At 36.6% G+C, this 16,240-nt stretch overlaps 2 protein-coding genes across 6 annotated transcripts in view; both read left to right on the top strand.

Moving 5' to 3' along the window:
• LOC107573665 (actin filament-associated protein 1-like 2) overlaps positions 1 to 3,513 on the top strand; it is a 48,608-nt gene extending 45,095 nt beyond the window's left edge. For both annotated transcript variants that reach the window (XM_016260102.1, XM_016260103.1), the window contains exons 13-15: positions 571 to 740; positions 2,025 to 2,135; positions 2,627 to 3,513. In XM_016260102.1, coding sequence (XP_016115588.1) covers positions 571 to 740; positions 2,025 to 2,135; positions 2,627 to 2,653 — 308 coding nt within the window. In that variant the 3' untranslated portion in view covers positions 2,654 to 3,513. The remainder of the gene's footprint in view (positions 1 to 570; positions 741 to 2,024; positions 2,136 to 2,626) is intronic.
• A 3,325-nt stretch (positions 3,514 to 6,838) lies between these two features.
• LOC107573666 (protein FAM160B2-like) overlaps positions 6,839 to 16,240 on the top strand; it is a 23,945-nt gene continuing 14,543 nt past the window's right edge. For 2 of the 4 annotated variants that reach the window (XM_016260105.1, XM_016260108.1), the window contains exons 1-12: positions 6,839 to 7,000; positions 7,830 to 7,908; positions 8,051 to 8,217; positions 8,287 to 8,391; positions 9,219 to 9,338; positions 9,453 to 9,671; positions 12,291 to 12,487; positions 12,600 to 12,717; positions 12,957 to 13,033; positions 13,120 to 13,312; positions 14,756 to 14,925; positions 15,006 to 15,146. In XM_016260105.1, coding sequence (XP_016115591.1) covers positions 6,950 to 7,000; positions 7,830 to 7,908; positions 8,051 to 8,217; positions 8,287 to 8,391; positions 9,219 to 9,338; positions 9,453 to 9,671; positions 12,291 to 12,487; positions 12,600 to 12,717; positions 12,957 to 13,033; positions 13,120 to 13,312; positions 14,756 to 14,925; positions 15,006 to 15,146 — 1,637 coding nt within the window. In that variant the 5' untranslated portion in view covers positions 6,839 to 6,949. Of the gene's footprint in view, positions 7,001 to 7,829; positions 7,909 to 8,050; positions 8,218 to 8,286; positions 8,392 to 9,218; positions 9,339 to 9,452; positions 9,672 to 12,290; positions 12,488 to 12,599; positions 12,718 to 12,956; positions 13,034 to 13,119; positions 13,313 to 14,755; positions 14,926 to 15,005; positions 15,147 to 16,240 lie in introns of those variants that run through there. The other 2 variants (XM_016260106.1, XM_016260107.1) reach the window with 2 other exon arrangements.

Here is a 16,240-nt window from a genome sequence, read left to right on the forward strand (position 1 = left end):
CTGAAAACATATGATTAAGAAATACATACGGCTTTCCTAACCGTCACTCCCTTATCCACAGCAAATACTTGACAATTCAGGGGCATCTGCTTTTAATTTGAACAGTGCTAAATAATTATATAGTAGCTAAGTGCAACTTTCCATGCTCTTGGTTTATGGATTTGCATAACATCGCAGAGCATCATTTTGTGTGCCGACGTGTCTTTTCACATGTTTTATTTGCTTGATAAGGCCAGTCTGACCTAAATAACGCACTATAATATTACACTCTTAGGCAATGTTTAGATGCTCTGATGTTTTCGTACACAAACTGACACGATGTTGTGTTTCTAATGATTTTGATGTATTTGATCATGATTATGGATCTGTTTTCGGTGCTGTTTTTCTCATCAGGTTTGTCAAATGAATTAAAAAATATATTTACGTTATTTAAAGTTGATGCGATAATATTTCACAGTATTACTGTTTTTGCTGTATTTTTGATCAAATAAAGGCAACCTTGGTGCATGAGAGACTTCAGAAATCATAGGGGATTGGTAGTGTATATTATGTGTGTTTTTGTGTTTTTAGGTACAAAACTGTTTGAGATTGAGAGGGGTGTGCAGAAGCTGGACCTGACAGGAAAGAGACGCGTGCAGTTACGAGTGGGGTCAGAGGTCAACCTCGTGAGCGTGGGGACGAAGCCAGCCAAACGGTATTCCTTCAGACGCTCCCTCGCTTTCTGCACTGAGCGAGCACAGGTAGCTACCCTTCCCTTACAATAAAAGCACTGTGCCAATAGCATCGTACAGTGATAATATCAGATTATAATACTGTGGCACTTTAATATTATATCAAGGTACTGAATGATTACCATGTTCATGCATCATGGCATTTGGTACTCCAAACAGAACCACGGTTATACCATATTTTTTTGTTTTGCTTGGACATTTACAATAGTACCTTGCACCTCGTTTTCTTTGGAATACTATGCAGATTCATCAATTTAGTATCATTGAGATACAATTCAATTTTAAATTATATTTTGAACGTTTTTTAAATACAGTTTTCTTTTTAATTTTAAAGTTTGTATTTTTATATGTTTTTTTATGTCTTTAAATTGCCTTTAAAAAATGTTTTAATTCATTTTTATTTCAGTTTTAGTTATCTTAGTACATCAAGTTAACCCTAACCCTAACTAAATAAAAGTGAGAACTAGCAACTAGCTGAAATAAAATAAGTTTGAAATAAGTCAGGTGAGGTGTGGCCAAGTATGGTGTCCCATACTCAGAATTAGTGCTCTGCATTTAACCCGTCCAAGTGCACACACACAGCAGTGAGCACACACCCGGAGCAGTGTATTAACATTTGTTTTATTTCAAGTAACACATTTTTTATGGCTTTAGTTTTACTTAATGATATTACCACGGTAACCTTGGTGCATGGCAAAAAACATGGTAATACCTTAGTATTTTGTAAGGGCTGATAAGAGCAGTTTAAAGTGGCAGTTGTGTGTCAGTAGATGACTGAACTGCTGAAGTTTTGTTATTACACTGCCACCTGTTGTTTGGATTGTGTAACTGCAACACTTTGCAACAAGCAAATGCTGATTTGCAAGATCAGTTACATGAGACAAAGAAGAGATTATTTTGATTTGGGTCGTTTTTAGTTCATTTCATTATTTTTCTATATCTTCCGCATTTTATTCCAAATTAAAAGATTCTTGGCTACTTGTCCTCTTTGGTGCTTTGTTTGTCGGTTGTTGCTGCCGTTGCGAGTTCAGTAATTACAGTGGGTTGGATTGGGAGCCACTTCCTCCCAGAGGAGCAGAGGATAAAGCTCAGATAAGAGCTGTTTTAACCCACCATTACACCCTACTTCATCAAGCAATGATGAGTGGACTCACTGGAGGAGTCTGATGACTTTTGAAATGTGTGGCTGTGACTCTTGTCTGAGTCATTTAGGATATTTCACCATTTCATCCTATAAAAGGAAATAACACATACTCACTCTTGAACACTCACCTCTGGTTTTGTCTCTTAAAGGGGGGCTTTCTGACCCCACTCTTGAGAAGAACTGCCTCGGCAAAAAGCACCCTAAAGAAAGCTCCATCTGCCCTGTTTATGGAGCATGGCAGGGTCTTCCAGAGGAGGAAGGTAAGATTCCTTCAGCATGAGCACAATGAACAGACTACCTCATGAATTTATGATTGTATTGGATTTCTAGATGACTCAGTAGATGAATGAAGCTGACTTTGACTTTATTAAACGGACAAACAGTTAAAACATTCTCAAAAGTGTTTTCTTTAGTATTCCACAGTAGAAATCAAACTAATGATTAAGGCCCTGTTTACACCTGGAATTAAGATGTGTTTTTTCAATCTGATCACAAGTGGACAACATTGAATACAGGTGTAAACGGGGGCTGAAACATGTTGAGTTCATCTACTTTTGACCACTTCCAGACGTAGTCGAAAAAGCATTATTATTAATTTATTATTCAATTATTTTGAATTGAAACTGAAGGTAAAATTACAACTGAAAAAAAAAACCTAATTCAAAATATTTCTAAAAATTATTATAGTACTGTATATAATAGTAAACTAACACCATTATGACCCTTAACCTCTTTCTGATTGTGTTTGTAGGAGTGGGAAACCAAAGCTTCAGGTTGACATCAAGAGAAGACTCTCCCACATTCCCCTCATATTGTCAATATAATATTGCACTGAAAAGAATATTCTTTCCAAGCATGTGGATCATGCAGTGATTTGGATTTGTAAAGTTTTTTGTTCTTTTTTTGGGGGGTTCTTGGTACGTTTAAGAAAATAACCGATCACACAAACTCTTTATCAGCATATTCTGTCCGTAGGCAAGCATTCATCTTCACACACAGGGTTGCAAGATTGTTTGGGCGCAACTGTAAAACATTTTACATTTGTAAATGTCTATTGAGATGATGCTGATGTACATTTCTTTAGAAATTAAACTCTATGTCTAGAGAGTGGCACATTTAAATGAAGTGGAGTTTTATGTTTATCATCATAGCACAGTATTTATCCTTATGTAAATCACTTTGCACTGTTTTGAACCCATCCTAAACCGTGTTTGCGGTTTTCAGGAAGGCATTGTCATGGTCAAAATCAGGAATCGTCAGTGTGAAGATCAGTAACTGATCATTGATTGTTGAAAAGTAATTACCTCTTTCTTTTTTTTATTTTCACAAGATTCACAAATCTGTGGTAATTTATCAATTTATACTTTTTTTATCCCAGTGCACATGCAGTATATTAAGTGTTGAGCTTTTCTAATGATGTGCCTTAACCATATTTTTGTATCCATGCTTTTATGAAGCATTGATTTGTCTTTACAGCTGAAGAGATTTTGCTGGTATTGATCCCACTCACTTCAGGAAAGCTTTTTCTGTATAGTTAGCTTGGTTAAGACAAGGATGGCCTAATATTGCTGTACAAAAGATAACTGTGGAGAACAAAAACACCACTGATGAACATATTTGTACAATAAATAAAGTAATGCTGGATAAAGCTATGAATCTTGTTCTTCGTTCCTGCTTGTTTTCTCTAGAATCATTCTGAGGATGTCAAACAATGCTGTTAGCATCCTGTCTGTATTGCAAAACAGCAAGAGTTTGCATTTTAATGTTCTGTGATGTAAAATGGTATCACATTGTATCATTTATGGTTGCCACAATGTGGCCAAAAGAAACCACACAAGTGCGTTCTGATGATTTCATTCAACAGGAACAGTGGGGATCTCTACTGTTAAAGGAATATAGATTGACCAGTTAAACTCAGCTGACCATTTTAAAGCTTCTTGGATTGATGTACACTAACATTCACATTATAACTTTCAAAAAGAGTACTTATTATGGAAATAATATACCTTAAAAGAACATACTGGTCAGTACCTGGATGGGAGACCTCCTGGGAAAACTAGGTTGCTGCTGGAAGAGGTGTTAGCGAGGCCAGCAGGGGGTGCTCACCCTGTGGTCTGTGTGGGTCCTAACGCCCCAGTATAGTGATGGGGACACTATACTGTCAACAAGCACCGTCCTTCGGATGAGACGTTAAACTGAGGTCCTGACTCTCTGTGGTCATTAAAAATCCCAGGATGTCTTTCGAAAAGAGTAGAGGTGTGACCTCGGCATCCTGGCCAAATTTGCCCATTGGCCTCTGATCATCATGGCCTCCTAACAATCCCCATATCTGCTGATTGGCTTCATCACTCTGTCTCCTCTCCACCAATAAGCTGGTGTGTGGTGGGCGTTCTGGCGCACTATGGCTGCCGTCGCATCATCCAGGTGGATGCTGCACACTGGTGGTGGATGAGGAGATACCCCCTGACAATGTAAAGCGCTTTGAGTGCCTAGAAAAGCGCTATATAAATGCAATGAATTATTATTATTATTATTATTATTATACTTCAAAAGCGTGCACTGAACGCAATGTTTTCTGGCAATTGCAATTAGATGAAAATGTATTTGTTGACACTCTTAAATACTTCTAATTAAGAGTGCTTTTTAACCCACTTAAGTAGGACTTTTTTACTCACACGATTACTTATTGCCTTTAAAACTCGCTCTGCATCCCAAAGTTCATACTATTAATCCTACATACTAGTATGTGAGATTAGAATAAGTGTGTCCCAAAGCATAGCCTATGTTGAAAAGAGTATGCCAAAAGTCCCCGGATGGTCTACAATTTCAGGTTGGTTTTCATAGCTTATATGTTCTTTGTGCTTTTGTCTGGCATTTCAATTTAATTTCTCGTTGTCTGTGTTTTATTTGTCTAGCATCTGTGTAAGCTGTTAGCCAATGTGCTACAAGGCTAACATATTCATTTGGACAGAGTGATTAACTGATTTATAGTGTTGTCACAATACTGGAATTTCTACAATACGTTGAAAAATATTAATATTCAATACCATTTTTTTGATACCACTAGGAAAAACTGCTACAACATTAAGGGCATAAAATATTAGGTTTTTATTGAAAGATAGCCTAAATAAAACAAGGCTAGATCATGACAGTAAGGTATATTTTTACATTAAAGAAAACTTTTTGAGGTGGTAAAACGCTGGAGAAAAACTTTTGGACTCGCATACGTTTCATTTAAATTTCTTTAGAGGGAATTCAAATTTAAAGTAAAGTCGATTTATAATGCATTGCTAAATGACATAGCATGTGTTGCAGTAGTATATATAAAATTAAATATATTTTCATGCCAAGAAGCCACATCAGATCACAAAAGGAAATTATTTCAAACACTCGACTGACGTTATGAAGTGAGTTTGGAGTAAAAATATGTTATTAAATGTGTATTTTGTTGGACAACAGGTTTACAAATGCTTCTCATTACACTATGGTGTGTGTGTGAACTCACTGTCAGAGAGAACCCAGCAAACATGTTTATGTGGGGCCCACATGGGTTACACATGGGCTGCAGGGGTACAGAGTGGGCATGGGCTCAAAATGGGCATCTTATCTGGGGCCCACTTGGGTGACCCCGCAGGGACCCACATGGGTGAACTCAGGTGGGCTCCCCATGTGGTTCCTAGTTGGGTTATTAATGGGAAATGTGTGCTTGGGCTCAAAATGGACTAACTTTTTAGTACTAACTTTTAGTACTTTTTTTGGACTAACCTTTGCCAGCACATGACCAGCTTAAACCAGCAAAGGACCAGCATAAACCAGCAAAGGACCAGCATCCCAGCGTCAAAACATACCTAACCAGCATATGCTGGTTTTTTCAACAGTGGGGACTCAATTTGTTTAATCAAATATACAAAAGAGAGAGAAAAAGCGCAGCTGGTATCGGTGTATTGATGCTGCGAAAAAACAAAAACAAGTATTAGATAAGTTAAGTATTAAATAAGTTAAGTTAAGATTAGATAAGTATCGAAAACTCGATATTTCTGACAACACTACTGAGGTGCAGAAAGCTGGTAGCACACCTACATCACGGAGACGTCTGCATTTACATCTGCAAGACTTTTAGTGTGTTTGTTCATCTGCAGTACAGGACCTTTCCTATCAGATGTCAAATAGACGTTCAGAAGATGTCTTTAAGATGTTTATGATTTAGAATGTCTGTAAAACTGACATCTTATAGGCCTATCTATCAGATGTTTGTACACAGCAGATGCTTTCCAGATGAAGCGATCTTTAACAGACATCTTGCAGACGTACGTCTCTGGTTCTTGCTCAACTGGTTCGCCAAACACTAGCTAACATTACAGTAACAGATGCTATCTATCATATCTAGATAAAAAAAGCAAGCTAGTACAATTTACAATATTGTTCTGAATAACCTTCATGTATTTACATAAGTATGACGCACATTTTATCTAAGTTATTTTATTTTGCCAAAACTACACACTGTACACACATTGTGTTTATCATTGCTTTCTGTTTCTGTGTACACTATTCTCTGTGTAGAAAATTAATTAAAAAAAATTTTAAACTACACACTGTATACTGTGAACAATAAGCTTAGTAGTTAGAGAAAAAGCAGCCATTAAAGTGTATTCTAAAAGTACTAATAATTTACTAATATATTAAAAAAATTTGAAGTACGCTACAAATGTACACTCAACACAATTAAGTACACTTCTTTTCCACAAGAGTAACTGACGGTCCACATTATGCAATTTCATTAAAACCCTCATTAATCTACATTAATGTGTTATGGTGTTCATCAAGTCAATTTCAAAACATTTTCTGCGGTGCACTTGATAACGCTGAGATATGGAGATAAACGCTGCATAAATTGAAAAGTGAATGTTTATTTTTTGTGATATTTCCCAGTGTACTCTGTAGTGTGCGCTGTCTTGTCAGTAGTGTTCACTGTCGCTACTACAGGCCACATAAACAATGCTTACAAACTACACCAGCGCTATATAATGGCTATAAAGATGTCCCAGACCTCACACAGAGTTTGATAAGCTCAGCCATGGACATGTTTAATAAAGTGACGGCTTTTCTGCAGCAGACCTTGGAAACAGTGAGTAAACACTGACTTCTGAATGTCTTCAAACTAGCCTGTTAGCTTAGCCTAGCTAATGTAGAACAACTCAAGAGACTGAAACCTGTTGCACGATACAGTCGAACTTTATTGAAATGCTACAGACGTATATGAGAGGCTGTATATGAACGAAATATGCGATTTAAATGACTGCCAGCGTGTTGTCATGTAGTTCAGTGCTTTATATGAAGATGTATACATTGTCTTAAGTTTAGCTTTTGTGCTACAGTGGTTGAACACATAGTGCACTAAACACTAGATTGCGTTGGTTTACTGTCTTTTATTGTTTATTAAGTCCATAGTTGCGATTTTTATAAATATTGAAGGATATATGTGAGTTTTTTTATTGACCACACACTGTTGGGTTTGTCATTTGAGAGTTTGTTTACGTGGTCTGGACAAGTTTCTGACAGGAAGAGGAAAGAATGACCTTAAAAACCACCCCAAAATAAAAAATATATATCCATAAAAATACATAAAATATTTGAAGACCTAAACCACACCTAAAATGCCTTGCCATTATACAATAAACCAAGTGGCAAAACAATCATTTGTACACATTATTGCATTATACATAAAAATGATAAACATTTCAACAGTAGTGCATATAAAATATATAAATATAAATATTTTCTATGAATTTAGCCTTGTTTTCTGCTTATTACTCAGGACTACCTTTATGTTACACAGTGAAGAATTGTGCATTTATAGGAACTCAGTGTTGATATTAATAATCATTTAGAATTAATACTAGTAATGAAAGTGTAACTGCAGTAAAATACTGTTGATTCTGTTCTGATTCTTACAGAGCGAGCCTTCGATAAACCTGCTGGACTCTTTTGTGGATCACTGGAAAGCAATAACCAACTATTACATAGAAACAACAGGTAAAACTACACGTGTAGATTCACGTTAAGCAGTAATTTACTTTGTGTTTGAGATTATAACACAAAAAATTTAATTATGCCATACGTTAGAGGGAAAAAAAACATCAGAGACATCAGTTGTATGTTTGTCTCATGCACTAAGATGAGTCTCGTCCGGTGAAGCAGACAGACATCCCATGGCGGCTCAGACAGATGCTGGACATCCTGGTGTTTGAGGAGACACAGCAAGGAGAGGAAACGGGTCCCTGCATGGAGTACCTGCTCCAGCACAAATTACTAGAGACACTTTGCACGCTGGGAAAAGCACAGGTATGAAAACACAGACTCAAGACAGAGATTAAAGCTGTAAATGAACTGAAATATTGCTTCTTTGTGCAGTATCCTCCTGGGATGAGTCAACAAGTGACGTCGTTCTTCTCTAAAGTCCTGAGCCAGATTCAGAAACCTGTGCTGCATTTAATCAACGTCTATCGGCCCGTACAGGTATGACTTTATCAGTAGGAACTGTTACTATATGGAAAAGAGCTGTGTGAAAATGTTTAAAACATTGTGCTTTTGTGTCAAAATAACTGTTTGAAAATTTTGAAGTTGGTAATATTTTTTTATATTTTTTAAAAAAGGCTCCTTTGCTGACCAAGGTAGCATTTATTTGATCGGAAATACAGTAATATTGTGAAATATTATTACAATTTAAAGTATCTGTTTTCTATTTGAATGTATTTTATACTTGTGATGCAAAGCTGAATTTTCAACATCATTACTCATTATCATTCTAATATGCTGATTTGCTTAAGAAACGTTTCTTCTTATTATTATCAAAGATGAAAACTGTGCTGCGTAATATTTTAGTGGAAATTGTGATACATTTAAAAAATATATATTTTTTTATTAATATAAAGTTCAAATGAACAGCATTTATTTTAAATATAATTTTTTTCTTTTTTGATTAATTTAATTAATTTTTGATTAATTTAATGCATCCTTGCTGAATAAAAAATTGTTTAAAAAAAATCTTGCCATCCCGTAACTTTTGAACAGTAGTGTAAGTAATGATAGAATTTTTTTCATGTGAATGATTCCACTTATAACAGTGAACAGCAATACATATTATTATTTATAATTTAACATCTATTTTGTTGATTTTTATTAGAGTGTAGAATTTTAACATTTGGATAGCATATATAGTAGAATCACTTTTTTTTTAAATGAAATGAAGCCTGCAGTGCTTGAATGAAATAATAGGTTACATTACTGTGAAGGGGACACTCAAATACAAAGTCTATTTCTTTTTTTGTCACTCTCTGTTATAGAAACTGATCCATTTATGTGGACTCCCTGATTCAAAGACTGAAACAGATGAGTCTCAGTTTTTATTTGCTGTTTGCACTCGCGTCAAAAAAGACCCTTATGTCCTCAACTATATCCTTGAGGTACTTTCTTCATCATGTCCTCTTTCACCACTGTGTTGACTGTTATTTAAACTCATTTAGAATGTGAAGCTGTGATAAGTGAATAACGAACACATCTACATCTCCATCGCAAAGATTACCAAAGACTCTCAGAAGAGGTGCAGCTCTACCTCAGACGAGGCTTTGGAGGAGGGCTGCAGTGGAGCCGCCTGTCCTGAGAGGGCACCCTCTCCGCCTCCTCCCTCTTCTAACGCTACCTCCTCCTGTTCGGCCCGCAGTGGAGCTCATCCCTCCAGCTCACCTCAGACAGCCACGGGCATTATCCCTGTACTCATGCACCTGGGGAAAAGTCAGGTGAGTCATCGTGAAGAGATATACGACAGGCTGGATGTGCAGCTAAACAGAATGTGTGAACGGAGAAAGTTCTCATGGCTTATTTACACCAAGTTCAGTTTTTAACCAAGTTCATTTAAAATTACACAATGCATCCCAAATGAGCCCACAGATGACTGTAATCTGTGAATATTTTTACAGAAAAAAATAAAAAATACTTGCAGCACATGCTGTTTAAGACTTGTATATATGTAGATAAAACAAACAAACAAACAAAAAATCCTGGATGTATGTACACCACAACGAAGGAGAGATATTTTAGTTATTAATAATTTTCACAAAACTATATGCACATTTGGTGTTTAATTGTAACTAAAATTAGGGCGCTAAAGTAAAATAATTTCACAATTATAATATTAAATGATAATTAAGTTATAAATTAAAATGATTGCATTCAACTAAATAATATAATGTAATGTAATGTAATATAATAATAGTAATATAAAATAAATAATATAATGTAATATAATATAATAATATAAAATAACTTAATTAATATCTTAGGTTAACATGTTAACTTTGACAGGCCTAAAAATACATTATTTAAAATCTTTGTCTTTCAGCTTATCTGGCCCTTTGGTTTATCAAAAAAAAAAAAAAAAAAAAAAGCTTGCTAAAGAAAAAAGTATTTAATTTTTTTTTAATTATTAATATAATTTTTTTTTTAACATGTTAACTTTGACAGGCCTAAAAATACATTATTTAAAATCTTTGTCTTTCAGCTTATCTGGCCCTTTGGTTTATCAAAAAAAGAAAAGAAAAGAAAAGCTTGCTGAAGAATAAAGTATTTAATTTATTTTAAATTATTAATATACATTTTGTTTGTTAAATTTAATTACTTGATTAGTAATCATTAATTTTGTCTGGTGAAGACCTAGAAGATGGCCACAACCTTATAGTTTTTAAAGAAGTAATAAGAAATTAAATGAAATAAGAAATTAAAGAAAGGTAATTTATCTTGTTTATTTCCTACTTTTCGAATCTGGAGCAATTAATTTTTGTACACTTTTAAGCACCATTTTTAACATTTCGGCAACATGTACAGTAGAGTCATCAGATTTTGACATGAAATGAAGCACTCAACGTTTCTATGAAAAATTAGGTTGCAATACACTGTAGCGAATCAGCTCAAAGGGGGAATATGCATAATTAATCATAACTAGTTATAATTAATTATAAATATTTAGATCCGCTGTAAGTATTTACTTGACCTCTCAGGGTCAACTGTCTGTCAATTCTAAGAACATTAATTTCCTGGTTAAGGGAAATAACTTTCTTACTGTACAATACGACACGGAGCATGTTGCAAAAATCTGCATGATTAGGGACTGCGATTATGAGCAATGAGGCTAAGTTTGACACTTGCACGTCTTGTCTGTCTGAAAGAGAGTCCTGATGCAATCTGAAGGCTCAAGTTGATCTTTGCTGAAGTTGGTTGATGAAAAAGAACCAGTTTGAGTCAGAGGATCTTGGTGAATGGAAAGTCAAGGCCGAAGCCTGGCGCGAACTTAGGGTGTCCTTAGGAGCGTTCTAGCTCACATCCTCATCTTCTCAGAATCTAACAGAACCGCAGACTGAAAGCTAGGTGTTGGAGCCCGCACCGGCTCAGGCTTCAACACGCTTCTTAGCAGGAGAAGGATATCAAAAGACATGAGCAGAACTGTGCGTGAGCCTTTTAAGGTCTGAGAAGATTTCTGCCTCTCGGGATGGGCTTGTCCAATGAGAAAGTACCCACATATAATATAAACGCTCATTTAGATCATCAGAAGACAAATTCTAAGAGACCAAACATAGTATGGGTGGGGTTATATTAACTAGTGGTCTATCATAACATGCATAAAACCGCATACAATACAACAGACAATATACAAGAACAGTAATGGTATACACAATGTTCTGAGGAGATTTGTGTTTCATCAAAGGAAGGTTTTCCTATGAATAAATTAGAAAAGAGTCAATTTTTACTGTGCATTATGTGTCTTTCCTATGGAAAATGTAGTGAGAGGGAGAACTCTCAACATGCCATTAGGTCGTAAAGTGTATCTGGTCTAGCAAAGGTGTCATGGTTGCCATGGTGACCAGGGGCCTGGTGTCATTCGCAGACATCCTGGCACCCAGTATGTTTATTGGGTGAGGGGTCTGTGACTATTTGTTAATCTAATGAATAATTGATTTGTTAAATCTAATGAAAAGTGGTGTGTCTGATTGGTCCATACGCTACAACACTCTGAGAAGTGGACCCTCAAAAATTATGCCTAAATTACACCCTCTTGTCACTCTCTGTTAGATAAAACGTTAAATAAACTACAATTGTTTGCAACATATTTGTAAAAATACAGTTTATAGTTTAGTGATGTGTTGTGCATTAAAGCCAATGAATTTCACTTTCATTATCAAGTATAAAATGGCAAATATGCAACTCGGTGTGGATAGTTTTTGTGCAAAATCTAATTTGTAAACTTCTGTGCCATTTATCTTGTGTTTGAACACGTCTTAAGAGCTGGCCAGACAGCTGTACACAGAGCACTGGAGTTCATAATCATTGTTTTTAATGAGACTGTCTGTGCCTCTCGCTCTTAGAAAAGTCGTGTTGTGCTCAGATCCATGGAGAGTTTGCTGCTGCTGGTCAGTTTACCACAGGAGGACACTGGACATCTGCTGGCTGAGGGAACGCCACTGTGTCACCTACTCGCTCAGAGACTGACTGAACTTTACTGCCTCATACCCTCATCACTCGACCCTGCAGACATTCACAGCTACTCCGGCGCACAGTGGAGGTGTGTGTTTGTTATCAAGCGATGAAGTGTTTACACTTACTTTATTTGTGGACCTGTTTCTTATCTGCTTATTGTAAACATTCATCCTGAAGGTGTGTTATTGGTTTTGCAGGGATCATTTCACACAGGACAGTACAGAGGAGAGCCAGTCGTTTCCTAGCAGTGAGAACGTCCAGAGGTTCTTCAGTTTTTTGGACTACTGCAATGAGCTCACCAAGGAAGCACCAAGGGTTTGGCAAAATCATTATTTTTGTGCTGATCATGTATGTGTGTTTGCTTTAATTCGAAAAATGTCCTGAATAAAATTGACTGCTGAGTGTAAGATACTTTTTCCTGTTTCCAAAAATTGCTAATAGTACACTAGTTTGAAACAACCTCAAAAATGTTTTAATATAAGTTTGTGTCATACTAATTATAAACGTATTGCACATAATTATGCATGTTTGTATGCATGTATGTTTTCCTGTAGGTACTTGGTGTTAAATTGGCCAGAGCAATTCACCTTCAGTGGCTTAAAGGAGTCACTCGGCCTCATCTGCTTCAGATGTGAGTAGAAAACATTCATCAGAATTGTGAGCGTGCAACATGATAGGAAGAGTGATGTTAATTTTTCTTAAACTCTGGTTGTCCAGGTCAGAGGCTGGGCTCCTGGTACACACTGCTCTGCTGTCCTGTTCTGTACGTCACATACATTCTCCTGCGCTCCTGGAGGAACTGGTTCAGTTTCTGCTTGGCAGCGACACACATTGCGAAAAGCAACAGGACGCACACACACACGTTCTACGTTACCGCCTTATTGAAAACTGCAACCACATCTCAGACGAGGTAACTGGGCCAAATGATTAAAGGGATAGTTCATCCAAAAATGAAAATTACCCCATGATTTACTAACTCTCAAGCCATCCTAGATGTGTGTGACTTTCTTCTTTCAGACAAATACAATCAGAGTTATATTAAAAAATGTCCTGGCTCTTCCAAGCTTTATAAGGGCAGTGAATGGCTGTTAAGATTCAGTAGTCCAATAGAAGTCCAATAAAGTGTATCCATCCATCTTAAAAAAGTGCTCCACATGGCTCTGGGGGGTTAATAAAGGCCTCCTGAAGTGAAGCGATGCATTTGCGTAAGAAAAATATCCATATTTAAAGCTTTATAAACAGTAATCTCTAGCTTCCGCTGTCATACGTGTGATCATGAGAGAGTGACGTCCAGCAGATGATGTAGGCGTAGCTTAAGCTCTGGTGAGAATATGCTAATCTCGCACCAATATTTGTTTACGGGAGCAAAGGACACAAAGTTTCCTTTGTTTATAAAAGGAAAACCAGTCTCTTCTTGGCTAATATCGAATTATCCTCGTTTTGTACTTCTAATTCATGACCGGTGTTTTGTTTTGCTGTCTCCTCTGTGCTTCTACGTTTGTCACCTCTCACCGTTGCGTATGCTATGTCCAGGGCTCAAATTGAGGGGGGATGGCAAAAAAAGTCAAAAAGCATCCCCTCTGTAAAACCACCATCCCCCCTTACAATCCCCTTTAGATTATTAATGTTTTGTATTATGTAAAACTTATCATGCATATGAAATGTTAAAATTCTCTATGTATGATAATTTACAAACTAAATAATGCCGATTGACCAATCTGACGTCGGAACTGTAACAAGCAGTTAATAGACTTTCCCCTGACATAATGTTATTGTGCTGTATGTATGACTGTGAGGGACTCAGAGACGGTAGGAGAGCTGACATTATTGAGTATGTCACCTGCTTTGCCAAAAACAAACAAACACGTCTTGAGAGTCCAAAAGCATTCACTGCGCGATGAAGCCTATCAGAATGCAGTTAGAATGCCCTTATAATTCAAGCAATGAAAGAAAAAATACCCATGTATGAGTTTTTATGTTTTTATATTCATTGCACAAGCAATGTACTTTCCTGATTATCAGCAAGGCTTCAGGAGGCCTTTATTAACCCCCTGGAACCGTGTGGGAGTACTTTTTTATGATGGGTGGATGCACTGTATTGGACTTCTATTGGACTATTGAATCAACAGCCATTCACTGCCATAAAGCTTGGAAGAGCCAGGACATTTTTTTTTTTTTTTAAATATCTCCGATTGTATTCATCTGAAAGAAGAAAGTCATATACACCTAGGATGGCTTGAGGATGAGCAAATCGTGGGGTAATTTTCATTTTTGGGTGAATTATCCCTTTAAATACATTTTCACGGTTGGCAGCGTCACCGCGTGTTACAATGTTTCTTTTGCCCTTTGTCAGATCAGCATCACAACCTTGCGTCTCTTTGAGGAGCTTCTACAGAAGCCCAGCAAGAGCATCTTGACCAATCTGGTGCTGCGTAATCTTGAGAAGCGCAACTACAGGCTGCCCGGTTCAGGGGTCGTGGACGAGAGACATGGAGTTGAGAGTGATGTTCTGGAAGAGTCTGAGTGAGCAGAGAAACTGAACACAGATTCTCTTATTTCTCATATTGACTTATCATTGATCTCTCACTGTCTTTCTCCTTCAGGGAGCTGGAAGAGGATCCCTTCTTCACAGACATGTATGAAGACAGTGGGTTCGGCAGCCAGGAGCCTCTTCTGTCTCTACCCAGTGTCAGAGAGAGACATAATCCCAGTGCGCACACACAACTTGCAGACATCGTCAACAGGTATCATTAGAAGTTGTTCAGCAGATCTTCAACCAAAGCCTATACATTTTTAATTATAAATACTTTAATACTTTTACTAAGCAAGGATGTATTGAATTGATCAAAAGTGAAAGAAATGTATAATGTTATGAAAGACTTCTATTTTAAAAATAAATGCCATTCTTTTAAGCATTCTATTAAAGAATGAAAATTATAAACTGCTTAAACAAGCTTGTATATATATATATATATAATATATAAAATTATTAAAATATACAATATATAAAATATGTATATATTTCTATTATATATATATATATATATATATATATACACACACACAGAGGGCTCCAGACTGCGACAAATGCGACAAATTTTTGTGAGCGGTCGCACTGGCGCGACCACTGCATTGTCCAACTCATAAGCGTTGCCATTTCTTTTGCATTTGAGAAACATCAAACGGCAAACGAAACGAGAGCGAAACTAAACCGCGCTACGTTTCAGCTGTGCAGCGCGGACCATTTATCAGCTTGGACTGCGACGCAAACAAACTTGTTCGAGCTCAGAACAGCTTTACTCGGGAGCCAAAGTTGATTTCGCGACACTGTTACTGCACAGATGCAACAGTGCTGCCAGATCCAGTGAGAAGCGTTCAACTTCTGCACAGAATTCTCTGTTATAAACAGCGCTGACATACGTCAGGAAACCAGAAGCGGTAACGCTAACTGTAACCATGGTGTTGTGGTAGAAATGCATTAAATCATTAATTTCAGGGTTTGTACAACCTTTTGAGAGAGAAATTCAAGCACTTTTCAATGACTTTCAAGCATTTCACACAACTATTTCCAGCACTTTAAAGCTCTGAAATGATCCAGTTTGAATGTAATTTTTAATGGCATGAACAAAATATACTTTGGTAAACAAACGCTTATGTAAAATTTAAAAAATACATCAAATCACAATTATAACCAGTAGACGGCAGCAGAGGAGCACTTATTGGCTTATTAGTCATTCATTTCTACCTTTTCTCTATATTTTGAAATTATAAAATCACTATTATAAAATATCAAATCATCAAGAAATCAGATTTTGTCAGAATTTTACACTTTTTTTGT

The sequence above is a fragment of the Sinocyclocheilus grahami genome, unplaced genomic scaffold, assembly GCF_001515645.1.
Source record: "Sinocyclocheilus grahami isolate Dianchi unplaced genomic scaffold, SAMN03320097.WGS_v1.1 scaffold2001.1, whole genome shotgun sequence".
NCBI lineage: Eukaryota > Metazoa > Chordata > Actinopteri > Cypriniformes > Cyprinidae > Sinocyclocheilus > Sinocyclocheilus grahami.